The sequence below is a fragment of the Rhincodon typus genome, chromosome 34 (assembly GCF_021869965.1).
Source record: "Rhincodon typus isolate 14 chromosome 34, sRhiTyp1.1, whole genome shotgun sequence".
NCBI lineage: Eukaryota > Metazoa > Chordata > Chondrichthyes > Orectolobiformes > Rhincodontidae > Rhincodon > Rhincodon typus.
The window spans coordinates 901,504-914,214 of record NC_063365.1 but is presented as its reverse complement, the minus strand read 5'-3'; the positions used below and the strand labels follow the sequence as shown (position 1 = coordinate 914,214).

Here is a 12,711-nt window from a genome sequence, read left to right as displayed (position 1 = left end):
ATCCATCTCTCGCTAAGGTCAGGCCCCACCAAAGTTCTCACAGCTTTTTATGCATCTTTATTTCAGCATTTAACACCATAAGTCTGCCGCAAGTTACTCTGTGTGCTGCTCTCTCTTACTGCTTTCTGATTATTATCAATCTTTCATTCTCTCTTTTGTCTCAGAGTCACTTCCTCACTTCCCCTTGGTTTTCTATTTGTGCTTCTACTGCTACTCTGTCACTCTCTCACTCATACATTCTTTCTCTCACACTTTTTTCACTCCCTTGTACACTCTGTTTCTCTTGTGCATGTATAAGAAGTATTTAGATGGACCTGGCATCGCAAGTGCACATGGGCCAAGTGCTGGCTGGAGATCTCTATGACTGTATGAGGCCTTTCTTTTCTCATCATTGTTTTCTCTCTCTCTCACTCTCTCTGTGCACCCACTGACATGCTGTTGTTCATTAAGTGGAGAGTAATCAGAGTTAACATTCTGGGTCAAGTGACCCATCCTAACTCTGATTTCTGTCCACAAATTCCGCCAGAGCTGCTGAGCTTTTCTGGCAATTTCTGCTTTTGTTTATGATTTACAGCATCCACAGTTCTTTTGGTTTTTATTTGCTGTTGTTCATTGTCCCTCTCCCTAAGCCCTGCATTTAAAACAGGATGATTGGGAACAGATGGAGACAGCGATTCCCTGAGGAACGAAGCTCCCAGCCCCCGAGTCAGAGAGGATCCTACAAACTGAGAGAGTGAAGACACTTGGTCTGACTGTGCTGAAAGGATCAACTGCTGATCTGTTTGTAAACCCTTGTGCCAAGCAGACAATTCTAATAACGATTTGTTGCTGTTTGTCCCAGGCTGAAGTGGAGGTGGACCGGCCTACATTTGAGGGGAACACTGCTCTTCACTTGGCTGCAGGATACGGTCTCCCAGCTCTCACAGCTATGCTGCTGACTGCAGGTTTGTCACAAGGGCATCTGTTCACTCCTGTTCTCAACACTTGATGGGGCCAAATCTCCCTCAGAGTCACAGTGTAAATTAGACACCATATGAGATCCTCTGTGTGTCTGAATGTTCCACTTCCAGAAAATTCAGGAAAGGGAAGTCTAGTTGTCATTTGATTTCTACCCCACTGAGACTGTATCTTTGTTTGAGCCACAGCATCATTGAAGTTTACAGACCAGAAGCAGCCCCTTGGGCTCATTGTGTCTGTGACTGTTCTTGCTGTAGCTTTCACATTAGCCCTTTGTCTTCATCTTTATTTCAGTCTATTTCTGTCATTTAAAAGACCAAAAGTTCCTGCCTGAGGGAAAACCATCTCTGCTTCAATACGGTCTATGCAGGAATTTTTGCTCCTATCTTTCCTTCTGTTTTTATGATGCCCCCTCATCACTGTCTCTTCATGTTGAGGAAGACTACTGATAATCCATGCACTTCTTAGTTTTAAAATTGAGTAAATCTGTTTCTCCTTTGCTCCAGTTCCCCCAGTCACACGTAAAAACCATTCAGGGGAATGATGCCAATATCCTCACTGTCGTGGGCTCTTCGACCTTGCACCCAAGTTATGATCCAACCCTCTGCACGGAGCTTCCTCCCCAAACCCCACCTCATCCTCTCCAAAGCTCTGTCCCACTCTTGTGCAAGAAGACCCGAACCCTCTGTCCAACTCCCACCTTGGGCACAGCTTACCAATTGTGGGTAATCAGAATATATTAGTGACTGAACGATCTGTTTGACTTTAATCTTCATCTCTCCCACCACCAACTGCAGGAGCTGATAAATATGCAGAAAATTATGAACCCAAAATAGATTCGGAGGAAGAGGATGAATCGGATCAGGAGATCTGCCATGGGCACACGCCTCTTGATATCACTGCCTGTGAGAAGGTATGTGGACAACTTGAGGAGGGATCAGGCCATCTGAACAACAGCTAATTAGATTCCCCCACCTCCCACCTAATCTTCAACAATACAACACAATGCAATCCCTGTCTATGCAATATAGCCCTTTTAGTGTCAGTATTGATCTATTCTGTGCCCCCTCTAAGCTCATTCCTCCAGAATAGTGCCCAGAACTGAATGCAGGATTCCAGATCAGGTTTAGCTAGATCTCTCTGCAACTATAACAGAACTTTTGCCCTGTCGTATCTCAGCCTTGTTAGGTAAAAGGAGCATCCCATTATCATTTCTAATTTTTTTTTATATCAGACTACAGGCATTTTCCAATTTCTGCAAATAGATTCTAAGTTGCTCAGTTCCTCCATAATTCTGTCTTCAGTCTAAAATGGATGACACTCATTCTCCACATTAGACTCCATGTGCCACAGTTTTAACTACTCATTTATCAATGTGTTCCTTTGTTACAGTTCTGCTCCTATTTTCATGAGCAGAAATGTAATAAAGGAACATAATGATTAAGTGTCAGGCAGCCTAGTGCCATTGGGAAACTTAGATTTAAGAACTGGCTATGATTAGTCAAAAGGAAACTTGGTAAGATGGCTGACACAGGAATGGTAAACTTTGTGATTTTCGTAATGTTCGAGCACTAAGATCTTGTTTTGATTTGAATTGAATGGGCCTTTTACTGCGTTGCAGAAACCGATTGTCTCTCTTGCTCTGTACAGGTTCGTGATATTTTACTGGGAGAAACTTCAAAATGGAAGGATGGGGATCAAAAATTGCCTGAACGCCAACAAGGTAACTGCCTCTCAATTCTAACCCTGGGCACGACGTGCTCAGTGACTACCCGCACCAGCCACTGTACTATGGGAACCCATTCTGCAAAGCTCCTAACAGCTTTTCTTTCACTCTTTAGTAAGTGCCTTTGCTCCCATCAGGTCTTAGGCAAAAGATTGAGACTGTTCCTAATCTAAGCCAATAGCTCAATAATTAGTCACTGTGTCCCTGATCTCTCAGTTCGGGAATGCTCTGACCAATATTCTTCTCTTGATCAGACTTTGCAGACAAAGTCATTCTGAATGTTGTTTCCATTCCAAGGAATGTGTTTGACTTTCCCCTTCATGAGCTGTGTGAGTGATGTTTCTGGTTCTCTGCTTTGTCAGTGCATGGTACCAATGAGCTTAGAGAGGAGAAAAAGCATTCATATAGACCCTGTGACATTGAGTGGAACAAATCTCACGCTTATGGTCAAGGAACAGAACAGTGTTTTAGGCTCTGTCAAGGATGCTGCACTCAATTACTGTGCATCTATTCCAACAAAGTAGTTGGTCCGGTTCTAGAAAATGAAGCAAGGGAAATAACTGATGTAAACAGAGGACAAGAGTCAGAAAATAGTGATCGTAATATGATTAGGTACAGACTTTGAGTCAGAGTGGGCTCCGCTATCTGCCTGAGTCTCTGCTCACTGTTGTTCAACTTCACTACTTAATGTGTTCTGAGGTAAGCAGGCCTCCTCCACTGTGGACCAGGCCTCTTGGCAGTGCTCTGCCTCCCTCAACCAGTGAGGCCTTTGCATGAACCCATTTCACTGTCCCTAATCTGCATCAGGCTGCAGAATCTGAAGATATGGCTGAGGTTTCAGGGGAGGATATCTGGACCCAGTGCAGTTCCTCTGCACGTTTCCTTCGGGGTGTTTTTGAATCCCTGGTTATTTGGACTGTAAACTAACTGCTGGCTGTCGTTTCCTCACAGGCAATATTGCATCACTGGGTTCTGAAACCCTGGGAGAACTGAACAAAGTGTTAAACCAGGAGGTGACAGGGTCAGACTGGATGAAACTGGCAGAGAATCTAAACCTTGGCTCTCTTACTGAGTTACTCAAAAGTGCCAAGTCTCCAAGCAAGTCACTGTTGGATAATTTTGATGTATGTTTGCCTGGTATTTGTTTCTCAATTGTATTGACACAAACTGTACAGCCCGGTAACACAATGGAAAAGGTCAGATTTGCTCATAAAGATTAATCATCTTCGATTATTCCTTCAGTCATGTAATCGGGGCTCTTGAGGGTCTAAGTGAACAAAGTGTTTTATGGGAAGGGTCCTAATTTTAATATGAATTGAAGCCCCTGTGTTCAGTGCTTAGTCTGTGCTGAATACTTTCAGCAAAAGAAGGTGCTACGCTTAACTGCATCTTGTCCTCTCACTTTCCCATTGAGGCCTATCCCTCCAGCATCTTAATACCCCTATCAAAACCCACAGTCAATAGGGAAGAGTCTAAGGGGACACTCAGAAGCATTTGATGTGGATCCACAAGAGGTCAGTAGCAAAAATGGGGTTTGTGAAAGAGTCCTAACCATGTGATATGTCTAGGATCAGAGGCCATAATCTCAAGAGTAAGGGGTTAACTATTTAATCATAGATGAGAAGGAATTTTTCTCAGAGTTTAATGAATCAGTCAAATTCTTTACACCAGAAGAGTCATAGAGTCATACACCATGGAAACAGACCCTTCGCTCCAACTTGTCCATGCTAGTCCCATTTGCCAGCATTTGGCCCATCTAAATGCCTTTATTGTAATTGTACCCACCTCCACCATTTCCTCTGGTAGGAGTGTAGAGGCTGGGTGTTAAGTATATTCAAGGCTGAGATAGGTAGTTTTTATTAGTAAGGGAATCAAGGATTATGGGCAAAAGGGCAGGAAAGTGCAGTTGAGGATAATCAAATCAAGCACAATCTTGTTGAATGGCAGAGCAGATCGATGGGCTGAGTGCCCTACTTCTGCTACTATGGTCTCATGAGTTTAGAGGAAGGAAAGAAATATTGTACAAAATATAGGGATATAGCAGGAGATTGGTGCTAGGTAATGATGCTTGTTTGAAGAGCTGGTGCAGGCACAATGGGCCTAATGGCTTCCTTTTGCACTGTAACAATTCATGGTCAGAGTTAGGATAAAGGGAACATACTCTTGATTTCTGGGATATGAATAGTGAAGTTCCCTACGATCTGTGGGGACTCATCATATATATTAATGACTTACAGAGAATTCAGTAGTTAATACAGAATTCTGTAGGTAAGCTTGGATATGACACTATGTTAGGAGGATGTAGGTGGGACGAGAAAATTACAAAGGGACATGGATAAGACTAAAACAGGGCCAGTGTATGAGCAGTCTGGTGAAATGATGATCAAAGGAACCAGGAATCCCCTTTCCAAAAGAAAACACTCTTTGCTCTGGTTTAATTGTGCTGAATCTGTGCTGCCCTCTCTAAGGCAAATACACCCAAACCTGTGTGTGGTGCCCAGAATTAAACACAGTATCACTCTGAGATAAAGGCCAATATTTCATCTAGCTTCTTAATACCTTTCTTGTACCTCCTGTATGTGACCTGTGTTTGTTCACCAGAATTATACCAGGGAGAAGAGCTTTAAACCAGGAAGCCAATCTTTGAGGCAGCAAATTCCTGTTTCCTATGACCACCTCCTGCTAGACTGCTCTTTCACTGCCCTGTCTCAATCCTGTAAATTCACAGCAGGACTATCCAGTGGCTCACTGTGTTTACTTGTTGACGGAATGTGGAGTGGTTTCAAATGTACTGATGTGATAGCTCAATATTGAAAAGTGAAGATGCAAATCTCTCTCTCGGTGTCTCTTCAGATTTCGGGTGGAACAATCGAGCAGTTGGTTAACGCACTACAGTGTTTGGGATTGAAGACGGCTGTGAACATAATCCAGAAAACAGAAACGTATAAAGCACTTCAGTCGTCAGGTATGTGTCGTGTGCTCTTGAAGGGAATGATGGAGTGAAGGAACATTGCTCCCGTGCTTGTCAATATGGCCATCTCCCAAACCTGTTTCATACAACCACAGTCATTGAAAGTTAGGGGCTGGAGGGCAGTGTGGATTCTAGGGCTAAGGTGAAATGCGATGGCTGGGGTTGTGAGGGACAGGGGCGGGGGGAATGAATGAGGGGTGGTGGAGAGGTTTTGGGGGTGAGTGGTCTGGCGTGCAGGCTTTCACCCCATGTCCCCTGGTCTGTTGTGGAAGCTGAGATTGAAGAAAGTCTGTTTCTTGCAGATGCGAAGCAATCCGTGGACAGTGCCTATGAGAGCGGCTCACAACAGGTCATCAGTTCAAAAGATCATTTGAGTACCACGACCCAGACTAGTGACCAACAGGTTTAACAGGGAGCAGGATCTCATGTTTCTACACAACTGAGAGAATTAAAAGAAAGAGATCATCATTCCTACAAACTGTAACAAGCTGATCCTTTAGAAAGGATACCTTTAAAAAGAACATGTTTGTGATTTGCCTGCCTTTGGATTCTGGCCTCTTTATATTAACAATTGAAAATTGACGGGTGATTTTGTCATTGATCCCAGTGTGTTGGGATTGACTGGTTATTTCAGTCTCACTCACTAATTGCCTATTCTGCTGTGGAGTTCCTCCCAGTGCTCTAAAGGGTGAAGCACAGACCTCAGTGTGGATAAAACAACAGGTTAATGTTTACACGTCTATGTTTGTGCTAAAGAGTTCACATTCAATAAAGAACACAACTGGATGTTGTCTCTTGCTGTGTTGGCCCTGTGACTGGGTTTCATTGATTGGAGAGCAGGGCTGAGAGAGGGCACAATGAAGAGCTAGCCTGACAATGGGTCCAATTCTCTCCTTCATCCTATCTTCCTGTCCACACTGGTCAGGTTTCAGGGTCTCCACACAACCTACTGTGTAAACCACCATATTCCTGATGACACCAACCCTATTCCAGTGTTATTAATTGGATAATGTGGGTACTTCACCAGGAAAGGGCCACAAACTGGTTCTGAATCGGAAGCTCTCTCTCATTACCCTCTCTCAGAACCTGTGACACCCGCCTTGGCCTCACTATTTCATTGCAGAGGAAGAGTGGAAAAACAAAAAGGGGAATGTCTACCTGTAAATGTGGTCACTTTGGGGAAGAAACATCCACAGTCTATCGAGAGGAGCCTCATCCTGAGCCACACTCTGCAATTCCAAACTGATGTTTCTCAGTGTTTTGTGGGGACTGGATAACCAGCAGGAGATTGAGTCACCAGTGCTCAGTTTCCCTCTCAGTCTTGTACTGATCTGTTTTATTTATCTTTTTCTTTGTTTAATTTATGATTTTATAGTGTAAGATGCAAAGATTGTAGGAGTAATTATGCGCTGATTAGTTTAAACTTTGATCAATAAAGCTGATATTGCTGGAGTGCCTTTGAATGATTTGGTTCAGGCCAGTTCTATCCTAAACAGAACACATCCACATAAAGCAGATGATTGCTAAAATCATCACTTTTAAGGATATCAATTTATTTTGTTGGAAGAAGTCTTCTGCTGTCATTACACAGTCTCCTCATGGCAGAGTTGGCTGACTACCAATAATCGCCATCAACAGAATGATACAATGTGTATCTTTGGTATAAGTGAAAAGCACTGTTAATATACTTTTGATAATGTTTCTGTGGCTTAAATTCCTTCAAGACGTTTTATAAAATAAAATTATAAAAACCAGTAGATTTGCACTAGGATCTTCATTCATTTTGCTGCTGAATTTATGCACAAGTTGAATGCATTTCTTTATTCTGGTAATGATTCATCGCTATATTGGACTGCAGCACCAACTACAACATACAATGGAAACTGAATCATTACAAGAGCAAGATTAAGATTATTTCAGTATCAGGTGGCACTGAAAGATGGAATGAAACACAGACATGACAAGGTGATTAGCAAGAATAGTTGTCTATCAAACCTGCCTTGACACTCATGATGCCTGGAATATCATAAATACACACTCTGCATCCTTCCTATACAGAGAAATACACATGCATACAGACCTGTGTGTGTGTGTGTGTGTTTCTCCCAATCAACTCATCCTCTGGGAATGGCAGAAGAGATTCCCTGGGATGATAGAGGGGGATAAAAAAAATTCAGAAACGTTTGTCTCTGACTCCTCCAGATTAGAATGTCAGTGATCACATGAATGTCACCAACAATTACCTGTTGATCTGCTTCCCTTCCCTGTGCTGTGATCACTGCCCAATCTGTTGAGTACTCTCTTGTAGCCTGAGAATTAGCACCATATATGCCAGGATGGGCATTTGCTCCTTTGGCTGGTATTTTGTTGTTCTCTCAGTCTCCTAAGAAGGTACTACTAAGGTTGAATTTTAAGTTTGCACCATACCCACAGTGGCTGAGGAAGATTCTCGAATTCAAGACTGTAAGCTGCTGCTGGTCTCACCTGGCAACTGCTTCCTTTGGCTGAACATACCTTTTATTCCTGATTGTGAAATTACAGCGTCCAGAATCTCACTGAATACAGCATCGAGGTCTCCTGGACAACAATGCTCAGACAGTGCATTGTCAAAAGCATCTAACCCCATTGTGATGGGAGAAATATTTACCTCCTCCTCAGCTCTTACTCGCTTTCAGCCAGAAGTGAAGCCTTCACTGGTCATTACTCCTTTTCTTTATTCCGTTTAAAACCTCCCCCCGCCCGGTTTGTCCCTAAACATGCATTTTATTTCATTGAGGTACTGTGTGGCCTCATTAAGCTGTACCAAAGTGAACATGACATGCAAACTCTTCAAACGTTCTCACCATAAACCATACATTCTTCACTTCTTAACTTGTCTCCTCAGTCCAAGTTCCTCTCTGTCCCTGAGGAGGATGATGCTCGTTAGCCTGGCAGTCGGTAGGTAACATAACCTTGTGCTCTTGACTGGAGACCAATAGAAACATAGAAGATAGGAGAGGAATAGGCCATTCAAACTCCTGAGCCTGCTCCACCATTCAATATGATCATTGCTCATCATGGGGCTAAATACCTTAATTCCATCCCCCCCATATTCCTTAATCCCTTTAGCCACAAGCATTACATCAATATCTTTCTTGAAAACATAATGTTTTGGCTTCAGTCACTTTTTGTGGAAGTGAATTTCACAGGCTCACTACTCTCTGGACGAAAGAATTTCCCCTCATCTCAGTCCTAAAAGGTTTACCCCTTATCCTTAAACTATGAGCCCTGTTTCTGGACTCCCCCAAAATCAAGTAACCTGTATAGTCCTGTTAAACTTCTTCTAAACTACACTGAATACAATCCGAACTGACACAATTACTTCTCATATGCTAATCCTGCATTCCCAGAAATCAACTTGGTAAACCTTCACCCCCCTCCCAATGTAGCAAGAGCACCCTTCCTGAGATGAGGAGACTAAAACTGCACACAATACTCCAGGTGTGCCTCTCCAAGGCCCTGTGTAGTGCAGCAAGACATTCTTGTTTAATATCTTTTCTTCCAACTACACTGTCCCATACTACTACAATAGTCCTTGTTACAGTCCCCACTTGAATGGCCCCCTTATACCCCAGTGCTGTGGTTAGTTTGCTGGTTCATCTTACATTTGGCTGCACGAGGTACAGGAATCTCAAAGTATTGGACAATGGCTGAGTGTTCCAAACTCCAATCCTACGTTTTGCTCTTTGTCCTTAGTGCATTTTTACAGTCAGTACCAAAGTTTGTTTGGTAATGGCCTATGCATTGTAGGACATTTTATGACATTAAAGGTATAATAAAAAATTCAACTTGTTTAATGAGCAGACAGGAGGCTGAAGTGACTTTTAAATATCATAATTTGTGCTCTGATTAGAGTTTAGCACATGGAAAAAGGAAAGATTGCTGTCTGTGTCCCTTCACCAAACTTGACCGCATGTAAGAAGGATGTGATTACATCAGCGAGCGTGTCTGGGCTGGAGCATTTCAGCGATGAAGAGAGACCAATTAGACTGGGTTTGTTTTCCTCAGAGCAGAGAAGGCTAAGGGAGGATCTGATTGAGGTGTAAAATTTTGAGGGGTATAGACTGAGTAGACACAGAGAAACCGTTCCCCTTAGCAGAGGGGTCAATTATAAGGGGACATAGTTTTAAGGTAAGAAGCAGAGGTTCAGAAGTTATTTTGAGGATATTATTCACCCTGAGGGTGTTCAGTATGTAGAGCTCACTGCCTAAAATGGTGGTACAGCCAGAAACTTTTCAAGACATTGAACTATTCAGGTGAACACTTGAAATGCCAATGCATGCAAGGCTAAGGGCCAAGTGCTAGAAAATGGGATTTGAAGAGACAGATGATTCATGGCCAGCACAAACACAATGAGCACTTTGTGTGTTGTACAAACTTTATGATTCTATAACCTGTCTCTTCAAAACAACAGCCCGTTTCCTTAAAACAGTGACCTGTCCGTTTGGGACTTGGCCTGTCTCTTTAACACCATAGGCTGTCCCTTTAGAACGTAAGAACTAGGAGGATGAGTAGGCCTTTCAGCCCCTCGAGCCTGCTCCCCCATTTAATATGATCATGGCTGATCTCATCTTGACTTCAACTCTTCATAATCCTTCAACCCCTTACTAATTGAAATTCTGTCTATCTCCTCCTTAAATTTACTCAATGTCCCAACATCCACGGCACTCTGGGGAAGTGAATGCCACAGATTCATGACCCTTTTCAGAGAAGTAATTTTTCCTCGTCCCTGTTTTAAATCTGCCATCCCTTATCCTTGATCGTATGATTTGTTGTTATATGTACCGAGATACAGTGAAAAGTGTTGGTTTACATGCTATGTAGGCGGATCGTACCGTTCAAAGTGCATCAAGGTAGCAGAACATCATGCAGAATACAGTGTTACAGCTGCAGAGAAGGTGCAGAGAGAGAGATCAGAATTAAAATTTGAGAGGTCTGTTCAAAAGTCTGATAACATCAGGGAAGAAGCTATTCTTGATGTATGTGTATTCAAACTTCTCTATCTTCCACCCGATGGAAGAGGATGGAAGAGAGTATAAACAGGGTGACAAGGAGTCTTTGATTATGTTGGTTGCTTTCCTGAGGCAATAGGAAGTACAGATGTAGTCAATGGATGGAAGGCTGGTTTACGTGATGTACTGGGCTGTGTTCACGACTCTCTGTAGTTTCTTGCGGTCCTGGGAAGATCAGTTCCCACACCACGCTGTGATGCATCCAGGTAGGATGCTTTCCATGCTGCATCTATAAAAATTGGTTAGAGTCCTTATGGACATGCCAAATTTCCTTAGCCTCCTGAGGAAGTAGAGACATTGTTGTGATTTCTTAACCGTTGCGTTGACGTGGGTGGACCAGGACAGATTGTTGGTGATCATTACTCCTAGGAACTTGACGCTCTTGACCATCTCCACCTCAGCCCCATTGATGCAGACAGGGGCGTGGCCTCCACTCCGCTTCCTGAAGTCAATGGCCAGCTCCTTCATTGCTGACATTGATGGAGAGATTGTTGTCTTTACACCATGCCACTAATCACTCCATCTCTTTACTGTATTCTGTCTCATCGTTGTTTCAGATCGAACCTACAACGATGGTATCATCGACAAACTTGTAAATGGATTTGGGGTGGAATTTGACCACACAATCACGAGTGTATATGGAGTATAGTGGGGGCTGAGTCTGCAGCCTTGCAGGGTACCAGTGTTGAGGATTATGGCAGAGGAGATGTGGTCGCCTACCCCTACTGGTTGCGGTCTATGGGTCAGGAAGTTGAAGATCCAGTTACAGAGAAGGGGGCCGAGAACTAGATCTCAGAGTTTAGAGATGAGTTTGTTTGGAATTATGGTGTTGAACATGAATGTAGTCAATATGTAGGAGCCTGATGTAGTTATCCTTGTTATTCCAGATGTTCCAGGGTGTAGGGCCAGGGAGATTGCCTCTGCTATGGACCTGTTGTGCCAGTAGACAAACTGCAAAGGATCAAAGCAATTTGGTAGGCTGGAGGTGATATGGGAGAAAAACCTTTCGAAGCACTTCATAATTATGGAGGTCAGAGCCACAGAGTCATTGAGGCACGTCGCGTGATTTTTCTTTGGCACGAGGTTGATGGTAGTCTTCTTAAAGCAGGTGGGGACTTTAGATCGTAATAAGGTGAAAGATATTTGCAAACATTCCCGCCATCTGGTCTGCACTTGAGTATCCTAAAACTACGAACTCTCGTTGTAGATTGATGAACATGAGGAATCATTGTTTTTATGTCTACTTTGTCAATGTCCTTTAGCAGTGAAGTCTTCTAAATTGAAGTGAATATAGGCCTAAACTATCAATTCCTCTTCATTAGACAAACCCTTCATCTCTGGAATCAATCTAGCATATTTCCTCTGAAGTGCCTTTAATGCAACTACATTCCTTTTAAAATAAGGGGAGCAAAATTGTTTGCTATACTCCAGATTTGGTCTCAAAAATGCCTTGAGCAGTTGCGGTAAGACTTCCCTACTTTTATACTCAATTCTTTCAGCAAAATTTCCATTTGCCTTTCTTATTACCTGTTACCTGTTGTACTTGCATACTAGTTTTCTGCAATTCATGCACAAGGACATTCTGGTCCCTTTGCACTGAAGCAACCTGAAGTTTCTCTTCATTTAGATGATAAATTACCTTTCCATTCCTCTGACCAAACAGATAACCTCATACATATTACATTAAACTTCATGTCTATTTCTTCATTGCAATGTACTTTCCCACCTATTTTAGTGTCATCTGTAACTTTTGATATAGTACATTTTAACACTGCATCCAAGTCATTGATACAGATTGTGAAAAGTTAGGGCCCAAGGACCACACACTGTAGTCCCAAACAGTTACTACTTATCAACCAGAAAAGGACCCATTTATCCCGACTCTTTGCTTCCTGTTGTTTAGCCAATTCCAATTCAAACTGATAAATTACCCCTAACCCCATGTGATTATACCTTGTGTAATATTCTGTAAAATCCTGGCCTGTCCCTTTAAGGCTGTGTCCAAC

General features: G+C 42.8%; 1 protein-coding gene across 1 annotated transcript in view; it reads left to right on the top strand.

Annotated features, from left to right (window-relative positions):
* The window catches only part of LOC109917574 (nuclear factor NF-kappa-B p100 subunit-like), a 37,566-nt gene extending 30,158 nt beyond the window's left edge, over window positions 1-7,408 (top strand). Inside the window, exons 17-22 of the mRNA XM_048616305.1 lie at window positions 842-944; window positions 1,755-1,870; window positions 2,608-2,680; window positions 3,635-3,807; window positions 5,537-5,648; window positions 5,957-7,408. Coding sequence (XP_048472262.1) covers window positions 842-944; window positions 1,755-1,870; window positions 2,608-2,680; window positions 3,635-3,807; window positions 5,537-5,648; window positions 5,957-6,063 — 684 coding nt within the window. The 3' untranslated portion in view covers window positions 6,064-7,408. The remainder of the gene's footprint in view (window positions 1-841; window positions 945-1,754; window positions 1,871-2,607; window positions 2,681-3,634; window positions 3,808-5,536; window positions 5,649-5,956) is intronic.
* The last annotated feature ends 5,303 nt before the right edge of the window (window positions 7,409-12,711 follow it).